General features: G+C 37.4%; 1 protein-coding gene across 4 annotated transcripts in view; it reads right to left on the bottom strand.

Moving 5' to 3' along the window:
• Nucleotides 1-5996: 5996 nt before the first annotated feature.
• Nucleotides 5997-14794, bottom strand: part of ryr1b (ryanodine receptor 1b (skeletal)) — a 155333-nt gene continuing 146535 nt past the window's right edge. For all 4 annotated transcript variants that reach the window (XM_067419066.1, XM_067419067.1, XM_067419068.1 and 1 more), the window contains 8 exons: nucleotides 14272-14332; nucleotides 14030-14176; nucleotides 11593-11727; nucleotides 11363-11519; nucleotides 11177-11241; nucleotides 8275-8375; nucleotides 8138-8189; nucleotides 5997-7606 (listed from right to left, as the gene is read on the bottom strand). In XM_067419066.1, coding sequence (XP_067275167.1) covers nucleotides 7511-7606; nucleotides 8138-8189; nucleotides 8275-8375; nucleotides 11177-11241; nucleotides 11363-11519; nucleotides 11593-11727; nucleotides 14030-14176; nucleotides 14272-14332 — 814 coding nt within the window. In that variant the 3' untranslated portion in view covers nucleotides 5997-7510. The remainder of the gene's footprint in view (nucleotides 7607-8137; nucleotides 8190-8274; nucleotides 8376-11176; nucleotides 11242-11362; nucleotides 11520-11592; nucleotides 11728-14029; nucleotides 14177-14271; nucleotides 14333-14794) is intronic.

The raw sequence follows: 14794 nt of genomic DNA, 5'->3' as shown, positions 1-14794 counted from the left end.
GGCTACAGAGAAGCAGCACTGGACTGTTGCTCAGTGGTCCAAAGTACTTTTTTCGGATGAAAGCAAATTTTGCATGTCATTCGGAAATCAAGGTGCCAGAGTCTGGAGGAAGACTGGGGAGAAGGAAATGCCAAAATGCCTGAAGTCCAGTGTCAAGTACCCACAGTCAGTGATGGTCTGGGGTACCATGTCAGCTGCTGGTGTTGGTCCACTGTGTTTTATAAAGGGCAGGGTCAATGCAGCTCGCTATCAGGAGATTTTGGAGCACTTCATGCTTCCATCTGCTGAAAAGCTTTATGGAGATGAAGATTTGGTTTTTCAGCACGACCTGGCACCTGCTCACCAGTGCCAAAACCACTGGAAAATGGTTTACTGACCATGGTATTACTGTGCTCAGTTGGCCTCCCAACTCTCCTGACCTGAACTCCATAGAGAATCTGTGGGATATTGTGAAGAGAAAGTTGAGAGACGCAAGACCCAACACTCTGGATGAGCTTAAGGCCACTATCGAAGCATCCTGGGCCTCCAGAACACCTCAGCAGTGCCACAGACTGATCGCCTCCATGCCACGCCGCATTGAAGCAGTCATTTCTGCAAAAGGATTCCCGAACAAGTATTGAGTGCGTAACTGAACATAATTATTTGAAGGTTGACTTTTTTTGTATTAACAACACTTTTTTTTTATTGGTCGTATGAAATATGCTAATTTTTTGAGATAGGGATTTTGGGTTTTCATGAGCTGCATGCCAAAATCATCAGTATTAAAACAATAAAAGACCTGAAATATTTCAGTTGGTGTGCAATGAATCTAAAATATATGAAAGTTTAATTTGTATCATTACATTATGGAAAATAATGAACTTTATCACAATATGCTAACTTGTTTTGAGAAGGACCTGTATAGGGTTAGGCTACTTGTGAACGACGTGTGGGTGTGTTAATAAACCCAAATTTAATTTTAGGTTGAACTGACCCATAAACTTAACAGCATTTGTAAAAACGACACACTGCACCCTGAGGTAATCTTGTTTGCTCAGCTTTCAAACAACAATGACTCACTGTATGACCACAAGACACCGGGTTCACCACACTTATTCAATACAAACCACACAAGAGCATGGATAACTGCGGCATTAATAAAGATGTTAAGTTTAAATAAGATTTAACGTTAATCAAAATTAAACAAAATGAAATGAAAATTAAATTGCACTGACGCACACACACACACGCGCGAGCGACTGTATTATTGTGGCACAACACACTTCCTGAAACAGGAAGTGAGATCTTCAGTGACAACAGCTCTTGCTTTAACTGCATGACAAACCACAATAATGACGAGTCGTTCTGCATTCCTCTGACGCTTAAGTAAATATGAGACGGCATTAATCATTTCTGGTCCGAAGCATTGCAATTTTTTTACCCTCATCTTTATTATTTCAGGAATTCGCAAAAGTAGTTCTACTATCACTATGATTTTTGGGTAACAATATACTTACACCTGCATAACATTATTCCTCATATTGTGTTGGTCCCTCTTTTGCTGCCAAAACAGAAGACCGGAGTAATGGTGCTGAAAAATTCAGCTTTGATCACAGCAATAAATTACATTTTAAACTATATTCACATAGAAAACAGTAAAACAGTTTAAATAGTAAAAAAGTTTTTACAGTATTTTTGTTGGAATAACATTTTCTGGTTGCACTTTATTTTACAGTAGGCCTATGTGCACTTACCTAAGAAAGTATAAAATAACTACATGGGTTAAGGTTAGGTTTAGTACCTAGTTATTGCAATTACTATAATAAGTACAATGTATTTACATACAGAACAGGACTGTAAAATAAAGTGCTACCCGTTTTCTACAAAAAAAAAAAAAATTATTGTTACACAACAATCTATTAAGCACTATAAACTTACCGTCTTCTGTAATATCAGACACTCCTCATTATGTTTTGCTGGAGAAACATGTGCTGATGTTTTACAGTTTGAAGGCTGAACTGAAGTTTCTCTCTCATTAGTAGTCATGAGTCATGAAACACCCTTCTCAACAAATGAGACAACCTTTGATTAATTCCGGAAAGAACTGGACTTCTGAATCATATTGAGGTTTATAAATGAGTTGAGTTAGATAAAAAGTTACTATAGGAGAAGAGAGAGAATGAAGCAGGCCTGTTTGTTTAGTCAGAATGAGCTTGAGGACAAATGAGAAACTACACGTTAAATCACATTAGGCTGCATTTTGTGTGATGATCATAAAAACAAAAACTAATGTGGAAATTTCCACAGGTTACGATAGAGCGGATGACACCCAGATGATTAATCAGTATTTTAGGATTTAATATGCACAATTACAATTATACCAAGTTGCTCAACAAATACAGTCATTCAAATATAAACGACTAATGAAGGATGATTGTCATACAAATGTGACATGAACCTTATGGATGATGAAACTGAGCCATCACACGCCTCTATTCAGTTTACTTTATATAATTAAGTAAGTTAAAAACAAATATGTTCAATACTATAATACAAATATTTTTAAAAAGTTAATTTATCTTAATAAATCTAAATGTTAAATGCTATAGGCCATATATTCCATAAAATAAGAATAAATGCGTGAATTTGAATGCCTTTCCTTATTTTTCTGTAATGTCATTCTGTAATAATCTATTCCTGATACTGATAACAAGGATTTACACATTTAGATAACATTAGTATCAATTTTTAATATGATTTTATGAAGTAAGCTCTGTTTAGAGCCTCATGTTCAGAAGTGGATGTACTGTAAAGTATCTGAACATCTCCCTCAATTTCCAGGATGTCAAACTAACAAAAGAGCTAAAACTGGTGAGGAAATCACACAAATGCTCATTCACAAACGTCTTCACTTCCCACAGCGAAAGCAGATCTGAAAACCAAAGTGTGGACTGAAGCGGAGGGCAGTATAAATAAAGCACCAAAGCACCCGGAAAGTAGAACCAGGAGCAAAACCGAAAAAGAGACGCTGAATAATGTTGTTCCACTAATGAATCACTGAATGAATACATGTCCCGCTGAATCATTGTTTAAAGCGTATCTGGTATCAGCAATGCCTTGCCCTTCTCTGATACAGTGAGAAAACAAGCACTGAGTCATTTGTTTTTTTCAGGAGCCCTTTGGGAAGATTTGAGAAAGGCTTGTCCAAAATCATTGTTTTTAATCCTTTTATTGTTGTCATGACAGTCGGCTATTATATAAGAGTTTTAACCCTACACTCAGAGACAACATGCCCCAAAATATGTGGATGTAAAACAGAATTATTGAAGAATCAAAACCTTCATATGATGAGCATTTGGTCAGGACCACCTGGCAACAGTGAATAATATTATTTATAACATATTAACTGGCATATATACTGTTATGCGGTATAATAATATTCTTAAGCAATATCACACAAGCACAAGAATGCTGTTGTTCCAAATATCATTAGGTATTTCTTTTTCTATTCAATACAATAAACATGACGTTAATATTAAGTAACTTATTTCCACCAATGAAAATAGTTCCAAATGAAGCACCAGGGGAATCAATCATACTGAGCAACAGTAGTGGTGGAGTTTGGTTCCTGAATGAATCAGTGGGTTTGAATGAATTGGTTGAGTGAATGATTCAATGACACACTTATTAACCCGGGCAAATGTTTATGTTCCCAAATAATTCAGTGAGTTTGAATGAATAGGCTGAGTGGATTGTTCAATGATTCGCTCATTAACACAGTCACTTACATTTGTTCCAGAATGAAATCAATTAAGTGAATGATTCAGTGACTAACTCATGAAATCAGGCCATTGATTTGTTCCACAGTGAATCAGTGTGTTTAAACGAATCGGTTGAGTTAATCATTTAATGATTCGCTCATTAACACAGTCGCTTACATTTGTTCATGAAGGAATCAGTGTGTTTAAACAAATCGATTTAGTGAATGATTCAGTGATTCACTCACAAAGACAGTCCCTTGATTCGTTCCTGAATGAATCAGTGTTTAAACAAATTGGTTGAGTGAATGATTCAATGACTCACCCGTGAAGATAGTCCCATGATTCGTTCCTGAATGAATCAGTATGTTTAAACAAATCGGTTGAGTGAATGATTCAATGACTCACTCGTGAAGACAGTCACTTCATTTTTTTACGAATGATTTGTTTCTGATTGCACACTGATCAATTGCACGGTTGTAGCTACAGTTATTGAAGGCATGTATTATACAGTCTTGTTCAAAATAATAGCAGTACAATGTGACTAACCAGAATAATCAAGGTTTTTAGTATATTTTTTATTGCTACGTGGCAAACAAGTTACCAGTAGGTTCAGTAGATTCTCAGAAAACAAATGAGACCCAGCATTCATGATATGCACGCTCTTAAGGCTGTGCAATTGGGCAATTAGTTGAAAGGGGTGTGTTCAAAAAAATAGCAGTGTGGCATTCAATCACTGAGGTCATCAATTTTGTGAAGAAACAGGTGTGAATCAGGTGGCCCCTATTTAAGGATGAAGCCAACACTTGTTGAACATGCATTTGAAAGCTGAGGAAAATGGGTCGTTCAAGACATTGTTCAGAAGAACAGCGTACTTTGATTAAAAAGTTGATTAGAGAGGGGAAAACCTATAAAGAGGTGCAAAAAATGATAGGCTGTTCAGCTAAAATGATCTCCAATGCCTTAAAATGGAGAGCAAAACCAGAGAGACGTGGAAGAAAACGGAAGACAACCATCAAAATGGATAGAAGAATAACCAGAATGGCAAAGGCTCAGCCAATGATCACCTCCAGGATGATCAAAGACTGTCTGGAGTTACCTGTAAGTACTGTGACAGTTAGAAGACGTCTGTGTGAAGCTAATCTATTTTCAAGAATCCCCCGCAAAGTCCCTCTGTTAAAAAAAAGGCATGTGCAGAAGAGGTTACAATTTGCCAAAGAACACATCAACTGGGCTAAAGAGAAATGGAGGAACATTTTGTGGACTGATGAGAGTAAAATTGTTCTTTTTGGGTCCAAGGGCCACAGGCAGTTTGTGAGACGACCCCCAAACTCTGAATTCAAGCCACAGTACACAGTGAAGACAGTGAAGCATGGAGGTGCAAGCATCATGATATGGGCATGTTTCTCCTACTATGGTGTTGGGCCTATTTATCGCATACCAGGGATCATGGATCAGTTTGCATATGTTAAAATACTTGAAGAGGTCATGTTGCCCTATGCTGAAGAGGACATGCCCTTGAAACGGTTGTTTCAACAAGACAATGACCCAAAACACACTAGTAAACGGGCAAAGTCTTGGTTCCAAACCAACAAAATTAATGTTATGGAGTGGCCAGCCCAATCTCCAGACCTTAATCCAATTGAGAACTTGTGGGGTGATATCAAAAATGCTGTTTCTGAAGCAAAACCAAGAAATGTGAATGAATTGTGGAATGTTGTTAAAGAATCATGGAGTGGAATAACAGCTGAGAGGTGCCACAAGTTGGTTGACTCCATGCCACACAGATGTCAAGCAGTTTTAAAAAACTGTGGTCATACAACTAAATATTAGTTTAGTGATTCACAGGATTGCTAAATCCCAGAAAAAAAAAAATGTTTGTACAAAATAGTTTTGAGTTTGTACAGTCAAAGGTAGACACTGCTATTTTTTTGAACACACCCCTTTCAACTAATTGCCCAATTGCACAGCCTTAAGAGCGTGCATATCATGAATGCTGGGTCTTGTTTGTTTTCAGACAATCTACTGAACCTACTGGTAACTTGTTTGCCACGTAGCAATAAAAAATATACTAAAAACATTGATTATTCTGGTTAGTCACATTGTACTGCTATTATTTTGAACAAGACTGTACATTCAGCCAGGCCTCAAAAATCATAAAATAAAAGAACATACAAGCAATGATTAAGCACAAAAGACACAAAATTAAGAAATATTCACTTTCATGGTAAACAAAATAGAATTCAGTCAGACGTGCTCTTAAAATATTGGAATCTGTTTAATGTGCATTGAAACACAGGATTCAGCCTGATACACAGTCAGATCCAGACAGTGATTTCTTCCCCCTCCAAAAGACCTCAACACACACTCTTAATGTGCAGAACACACAAGGTTTCAGTCGTTTTAAGACGTCTGATGCACAAATATCAGAGACTTACGCCTACACACTTCATCTATATTCAACAAAAATAAAGTATGAGATTTCGCCAAAAAGAAGAATAAAAATCTAAAAGGCAAAAACACGTCGTCTCGTTACCTCTATGTTAACTTAATCTAGCTCACATTCCTTTTCCACATTTCTACTAAATTTTGACCTAAATCCCCCCACAAAAAAGGTACATAATAAATACTCAGTTGTGACAGAGGATCTTAATTATTTGGATCTCCAACAAAAATATATCATCTATGTATTTAAGTGGATAAATTAAGTTGTCGTCTTGCTATCTGAACGACACAGCATAGTTCATGTCAAGGTCTTAGATGACAGGATAGCAACAATAATATTACATATAGACATGATAGTGCTTCTTTCCATAATCCGAGTGAAAGGACATCGTCTTGTAAATCTAGAGAGGATGTTTTCAATCAAACAAATGACCCACAAACTCTCTAATTGTAATACAGCATTGTGTAGCAGGACACATTGGAAGTGTGTGCTTGGCATAGATACAGCATCCCATAATAAGACTCTAGAGTGCAAAACAGGTGGTTTCACATTTATACAAAGTTAAAACTTCCATTTGTAAGACCATTTGTAATTCTCTGAAAGTTGAAACAGAGGTGAGAGAGAAATCTTGGGCTTGTGATTCGTTCCTCTCGAGAATAAAATGGTATTAAGATATTTCGGTTGCACGCATTCACACATTCGCTCGATATACCAGGGAAAAGGCCTGGCTTGATGTTTGTTAAAATGCTCTATATATAAGTCACAGAGCAGGATGCTACCACTCATATGGCTATATTTCTGTGGTATACGTCAATAAATACATACAATACGCTAAAATGAAAAGATCTAGACAGCTACTCTACACATAAAAAGATCACCAAAGACTATCATACTTAAATCCTCACCGTACTGTTAAGATTAGGCACTGAGATTTTTTTTCGATTTATAGTGACACAGACAAAACAGAGAGGAAAGGAAGGCTTTCTTTAGGGGTGTTTGTTCATTTTGGCTTGATTTGATTAACAAAAAAAGTCCTTAGTGGAGAATTAAAGGCCATGTAGTGTGTATATACAGTTTAAAATACTTTCTTCTAACGAACAATGTTTGCTCATTTCTCTCTCGTTTAGTCAAACACGGGGAAATTAAACGTTTGAAGTATTATAAGTGAGTTTGTGTGATCTGTGTGATGTGTTGACTGAAGACGAAGGTCTTGAGAGTCAAATCAAGGCTACAGTCGGTCATTTATCTCTTGTTCCCTTCTTCTCTTTGAACTTACTTCCAGAAATGATACTCTTACACACAAACACACACTTTCCAGGCTGCAGAATTAGCTAAGCTGATCCTCATACTGCTTCCTGAAACAGTCACCGGCAGGGAAGAAGTCCCAGCATCGCTCCTGGTACATTTTCCATACGTATGACTCCTAGAATGAGAGGAAAATATGAAAATTATATTGTTGTTGTTATATAAATGTTATATGTATCAAAAGTCGGAAAGAAAAGAAATGAATCATTTTATTCAGCAAGAAAGGATGCATTAAATTGACCAAAAGTGACATTTATGTTATAAAAATTTCTATTTCAAATAAATGCTGTTGTTTTGAACTTTCTATACATCAACTAAATTTTAACAACAGTTTATTAAAAACTGATAATAATAAGAATTCAGCTTTGCCATCATAGAAATAAATTGCATTTTAAAATATATTTTAAATTGTAAAAGCTATTTTTAATTGGTCGTTATATTTCACAATTTTAATGTTTTTACTGTATATTTGATCAAATTAATTAATTAATTAAGAGCTTAAGACACTTTCAAAAACATTCAAAAACCTTACCCACCCCAAACTTTTAAACAGTACTATAATATATATATATATATATATGTATAATGTATGCCCTTTTAGAAAAATGCCTTTTATTTTGTATTTTTATTGGTTAAGAAAGACACTGACCTGTCCTGTGTGCTCCGTTTCGTCTTTATTGATTAAATACATCAGGAAGAACCTGCGCGGTGGAAAAGACACATTTCCAAAGTAAGGAAACAAAATATTAGCTTGCACTGTTTCTGAATAATTTACGCTACACTTACATGTAGTTGGCTAAATTGTGCTCCTCCAATGTATGCGTTTCGAAGCCATGCGGAGTCGAGTCAAAGTAGTCACTTCCGATTCCACAGATGAAACACTTAGTCTTTGGAAAAAACACAAAAAGATCATCATTTTTGAACACAAGTAAACATTGCATTCTCAGGATTGTCACAAGGGGCGCTGTGGCACACACTTCTTCAAGTCAGTTTTCTGTTTGAGCTCAACCACAGTTTGAAGAGGATATGTTGAGAAAGCTAAAGTTGATCCCTGTGTCTGAATATGCTACTTCCCTACTATACAGTAGGCAAAAAATGTGTGTGTGAAATTAGTATTCATAAAACAGGTAAAAAGTAGCACTACTTCTGCCAAGGGTCCAAAGTTCACATCTAATGGACACTTTACTATCCCAAGAGGAGAGAATTTGTGAAGTGATGCACCTGAGAATGCAAGTTACAAGACAATGAAGACATGGAAAACTATAGTTCAATTCTCAGCTCGAGGTCCTTTACTGATCCCATTTCTCTCTCTCCAACCCCATGCTTTCATCCGATAAATCCAAAAAATATATCTTTAAAAAAAAAAGTGTACTAATTTAACAAACAAGAAGTTCATTCGTCAACAAATGTAGTACCTATTTAGACAGTAGTTGATTTTGGATGCCCCAGATATGTTTATAGCTAGTAGCTAGCTACAGTTCATGTAGCCAGTTCTCTGGGCCTGTTTACTCCTGGTATTAAGATGGATTTTGGTTGATAGGATCCTTTTTGACCACTTCTAGGAGATACATTCGAAAATACATTCGACCGGATTGCTTTAGTAGTGTAAACGCTCATGTGGTCGAATGTGTTTAAACAGCCACTAAAAGACGTCTACTCTCCATCTACTGACCTAACGCGTAAACATTATGGGAAGTGCGCTAGTCGGACAGGGTTTAAACTTTGCTGGCTGGAGATCCAAGTTTGGTTTCAAGAGGAAAACATACCAAGCACAATGTTCTCTCACCATTCCTGATTGCTGGTCTTGTGTCTGTCAGAGCAGAAACTAAAGCTGATGTCCTCTGTGTATTTTCCATGGTCTTTGGTGGCATTCATATGCAAATTGCGTGAGCTTATTATGTCCATTAGAATTAAAGAACCCAAACGTTTACCCAACCACAGGCCCTCCTCTCGAAGAAATCAGGACAGAAGTGGTTAAAAATGGATAAAAGAGACGGATTAAAACACTAGGTGTAAACAGGAATGTGTCTGCCTTATCTACTCGCCATCATATCGACCAAAATAGCAGGTGTAAACAGGGCTTTAGATTAAACACCATTTTGCTGCTTGTTCTGTCCATAAGGCACCCATTTAGCAACAAAGAGACTTGGAAAAAAACTAGCAAATGCCGGAATGTCTAATTGAGGAACTAGGACTCTGAAAAAACAGAGGAGATTAACAACTGAACGGTCTCTCACGCACCATTCGAGACGCAAGTATCACCTCAGTATCAGCTAATCTACATCTTCGGGGCGGCAGTGGCTCAGTGGTTCATGTAGGTTGTCTACAAACCGAAAGGTTGGTGGTTCAATTCCCGGTTCCACCTGACCAAGTGTCGAAGTGTCCATGAGCAAGACACCTAACCCCAGCTGCTCCCGACGAGCTGGATGGCGCCTTACATGGCTGACATCGCCGTCGGTGTATGAATGGGTGAATGTGGGGCAAGATGTAAAGCGCTTTGGATGGCCATAGGGTCTGTTAAAAAAGTGCTAAATAAATGCAGTCCATTTAGATCTTTCTCTGTTGACCTCCTCTCCCACAATTTCCTACTTCCTCTCATGCTGAGATCACTGAAAATACACCCAAAATCTCTTTGATTCAATGTCAATCCTCACGGGTACAGTATTATGTGTTTGATATCGTTTGAAATGTCTCAGTGCGACTGGTACAGAGATCTCATCCCCACAGAAGTAAACAAGAATATAATAAAAGGTTTTAAGGAGTTTAGAGGCATTTTGCTAATTACGGTGGGTGTGGCTTTGGCTATTTGGTCTTCTAATAATACAGGCATATGGGAGTGATTCAATTTAAATTCCCATTGTTAACATGTGTTTTTCATTTGAAAGAGGTTTCCGTCTAGCCCTTATGTAATTTTCAGAAGTCAGGTATACATATTTTATTTTGTACTTCAGAGTATTAGATGTTATGTATGGATAATCTTTTAATTGATTATGTAATTGGCATTATACATTTACCTGACTGTTAATAAATTGTTAGATTTTGATTTATTCTGACTTACTCTGGAATTATTATCTATCTCTACACTATATATAAAAAAAATGTCTCCAGTTGAAAATGTTCTAGTGACTGATTACATCTAAATTTTTCAGTTGGCCAAATTGAAAATCTGTGAATTGATGAAATATAAATCACAGAAATTCAATTCGGCCAACTGAAAAATTTAGATATTTTAACATTTTCAATTGGAGACCTGATTGTTTTTTCAGTGTAGTAGATTAAGAACGGGTAAAATTTCAACAAAGGGTTAAACAGAATAATTAAATGTGTAGTTAAACTATTAAATATAAACGACCAAATAACCAATTGGCATTCTAACCTAAATTCCAGGTCATAATAAAATGGAGTCAGATAAAGATATATTGGAATTAAATCCCTTTGCCCAGCTGAAAAGATCGAGCACGCAGCGACCTTCACCCGTGGATCGTTAGCCTCCATTAGAACGATTTGGGTGGGCTTACACACAAAAAGTGACCAGTCATAGTTTATTTTGTTTCTATGTTTCATTCCATTCAGCTTATGTGAAAAAGACTATGCCAAAAAAAACTAAAAAAACTGGTTGGCTACTATAGATTTGAATGACATTTTGCATACTTAAGTGAAGTATGAATATATATATGAGCAGTTGTACCTCCATGTCCTCTCGAACCTGCTCCTGCTGATCTCTCAGCTCACCAAAGGCATCAATGATCAGACCTGCACATGACATCATTTCATCATGACAGATAATATCATGCCAAAATCTTTCAAATATTCAATTTACAGAGTACTAATTTCCCAGAGGGCCTCAGTTTCTCTAATAAAACATGTCCCTCACCTTGAATGATGGCCAGCAGGATTACAATGACAAAAAAGAAGAAGGTGATGTCGAAGACCACACGATACAGCTCATACTCGTCTCCAGCCGGATCCTCGATCTCATCTCCTATACCGCCACCGGCTCGCACACCCACGTACATGTGGAACAGATAACACTGAGAGAGAAGACACGATCACGGTCAGGCGGGAAACGAGAGAGTGTAATTCAACCAAATATAGATCACGTACAGTCATCATGTCGTCACACTTCATGTCCGGTTCATCTTCATCCTCACTCATGTTGTAGAACTTTCTGAAGAAGTTGAAGGCCACCACGGTGTAGAGGTAGACAACCACAGCCAGCAGACCCACCGTCATCAGCAGCTAAAACAAATATGATCAAATATATGTGTTGGAGAGAAAATAATACACTCAAAAAAATGATTCAAGCTGTTTGCTCACTTTATTTAAATAAAATAAGCGGAAACAACAGATCTTTCGTTTTGTTACTTAATTGCCATTTTACTCACGTTTATTACGTTAAATGAACTAAAATCCGTAAAATGTAAGGTTAACCTAAACCATTTCTGTTGTGACTACATGAATCATTTATGTTGCGCTAACTGAACTGGGCAGTGTATTTCTAGTTCCCAGCATGCTTTGCATAAGGATGGATCAGGAGAGTAAATGTTGAAATTAAGTGCTGTTTAATGTGTTTTTTAGTTAAAGGGGGGGTGAAATGCTGTTTCATGCATACTGATCTTTTTACACTGTTAAAGACTTGGAATCCCATACTAAACATAGACAAAGTTTCAAAAGTTAAGGTGGACGTTTGATGGGAGTATTTCTTTGTCAAAAATACTACTTCCGGTTAGTCATAAGTTTCGGCAAGTTTTTTGAGATCATGCGTCCCCTTTGACGTTAATGGGGGCGGAATTTCCTTGTATGGGCCTTACGGACAATTCTACCGGAAGCGCGTGAGAGAGAGAGAGGGAGAGAGAGAGAGAGGGAGAGAGAGAGGGAGAGAGCGAAAGTAACAGGCTACGCCCATCAAAGCGCTGGCTTGTAGGATGCTGGACAGGTGATGTGCACATAACAATGTCACCAAAAAAGTGCGTTTTTGGTTGCCAGACCAAGACAGTCCTGCACAGATTCGCCAAAACCCCGCGTTAAGGCAACAGTGGATGTAATTTGCTTTTCCGGATCAGCAACTGAGTTGCGCGAATGTTTATATCTGTTCGCTGCATTTCGGTGCCGACTGTTTCATAAACAAGGCCCAGCTCGACACAGGATTTTCCGATTGCCTAATGCTGAAGGATGGAGCAGTCCCAACGATAGAATCGCAGGCGGTGAGTGAGACTGCTTCAAATGTCTGTGTTTTTGCCTATGCTCGTAGCCCAAACATGATCACGTATAGTTAATTGATCAATGGAGCATGCGATGTGTAGTGCGTGTACATTTGTTTAGCTGGCCACTATATGTGTAACTTTATGTTTGTGTATTGTAAAAGCACTCCAAACAACAATACACAAAGAGGGGGGAAATATGTTTAACTAAATAAGCGCGCTTCTTCATTCAAATGCGCTACTATTCCGTGTCTTTCTATGTAAACACTAACTTAACCTGTCTACACAAACCACGCGTAAACACACAAACACACGTGCACAACTGCACTTCCCACATGTACACCTTCAAAGACAAAAATACGACGATATAATTCAAGTATAAATATGTAAATAACACAAGCCGCTCAGCATATTATATAGTTAGTGTATAACTTGTACTACATAGAGACGTCCTGCTCTAGTCGTTTTTGCTGCTGCTCCTGTTCAACTGCAGCCTCTGGGTCTGATTCCGGATCATAGATGTATGGCTGTATCTGATTAAAAGCCATATTTTTATTTTGAATAAAGTTTTTTTCCCACTGTTAGGGATGACACAGCTTTACGACGCACTCGACTCAACACAATAGCAGCAGCGAGCACACGTCATTATTTAGCTCCGCTCACACGACACGCCCCCACCCGCTCGGCTTTTTTCGGAAAGACTCGGAACAGCGCATCTTTCTTATATAATTATTAAAAAAAAAAGACTTTTCGGAGATATGCAGGATGCAATGCTACTCTATAGGTACTCAAGATTGACATGACACTGACTGAAACTGAGTGTTTCACCCCCCCTTTAAGGGAAAGACCTGTGAATGTTTGATTTTATATTTGACATTTAAAAGTTGTGTTATGTTGTGTCAATTTTTTAGGTTACCATTATGGTGAAGTGTACAGCTTGTGGTAAGGCTGTGCTGTTCTCAATGAGCTTTAACTATGCTAATGACAGTGGTGAGAAATGCTTTACTTGATCATTACTTGCATGATTCAAATAGCAAGTGATCAGGTGTTGTTGACTAATAGTTTTTATAGAAATAAAGAAAATAAATGAATGTGACAGTTCCCATATACTAAATATGGACATCAATTCCACCCCTTCTCATCCTACTTTATCTAGTTGGAATGACATGATTTTTAACTAAATAATTTAAAGTTCATACAACAAGATTGCAACAAATTATTTCAAACCAATTCGATTTTGTGGAAATGTTCTCCTTAATTTAATTATGTCCGTTCAACAGTTTATTTTTTGAGTGTATGATATCAAGACGGTCAAATATGATGATCTCTGAGAGCTGTACCTGTTTTCCATTGTGGGTCACAGAGGACAGGATGGTGCGCAGGGTTTTGACGCCCATGGCGATGTCCAGCAGATGACAGGCGTAGAAGAAGTTATTGTAGTGGCCAAGCACTGACATGACCATATACCAAACCAGATACAGGAACGTCTAAGAGCAAAACAAAATCGTCAGTGTTTTAAATATCCTCAGCGGGATGAAATATATAAACGGAAAAAGAACATTTTATCTTTACTGAAACTCACATTATCAGTGAACACCACTCCAAATTTCCAGATCTGGTATTTGATGTCGATAGATGTCAACCTGTGGATTCATGATGTTTTATAACGCGAAACAGAATATCCTTTCTATTACCATCATGTTTATGAATAGGGATGTTCGATTCTCAATGATTCTAAATGACTCTTATGAACAGATTCATTTTAGTGAATCAAATTTAATTCCCAAACAAATGACTCAATTGAGCCACTTTTTTAGTGATTTAAAAATAAAGAGTAGTGTAGTCCATCCTATTCCCAAGCGAATGGGTATATAAAATGACCTCTTGTCTAACTGTTAGTTGGTCAAACTAGTTCACTGTTTTAATATAGTGGCTAAGGTTTATGCAACTGACCCCTGGAATCGTTTTAGGGATTTCCACCCCTAGCCATTGGCATATTTGTTTTTACTGTGGTATAGAGTGCCTAAGTCATGACATCACTTTGTAGGCCAAAACGCGGAAGTGAGTTAGCATTTTAGCACTTCCGGTTCCCTCACTCTAAAGTC

The sequence above is a fragment of the Pseudorasbora parva genome, chromosome 16 (genome assembly GCF_024679245.1).
Source record: "Pseudorasbora parva isolate DD20220531a chromosome 16, ASM2467924v1, whole genome shotgun sequence".
NCBI classification, from domain to species: domain Eukaryota; kingdom Metazoa; phylum Chordata; class Actinopteri; order Cypriniformes; family Gobionidae; genus Pseudorasbora; species Pseudorasbora parva.
Note: the sequence above shows the minus strand (reverse complement) of the source record. Positions and strands in the feature narration are given on the sequence as shown.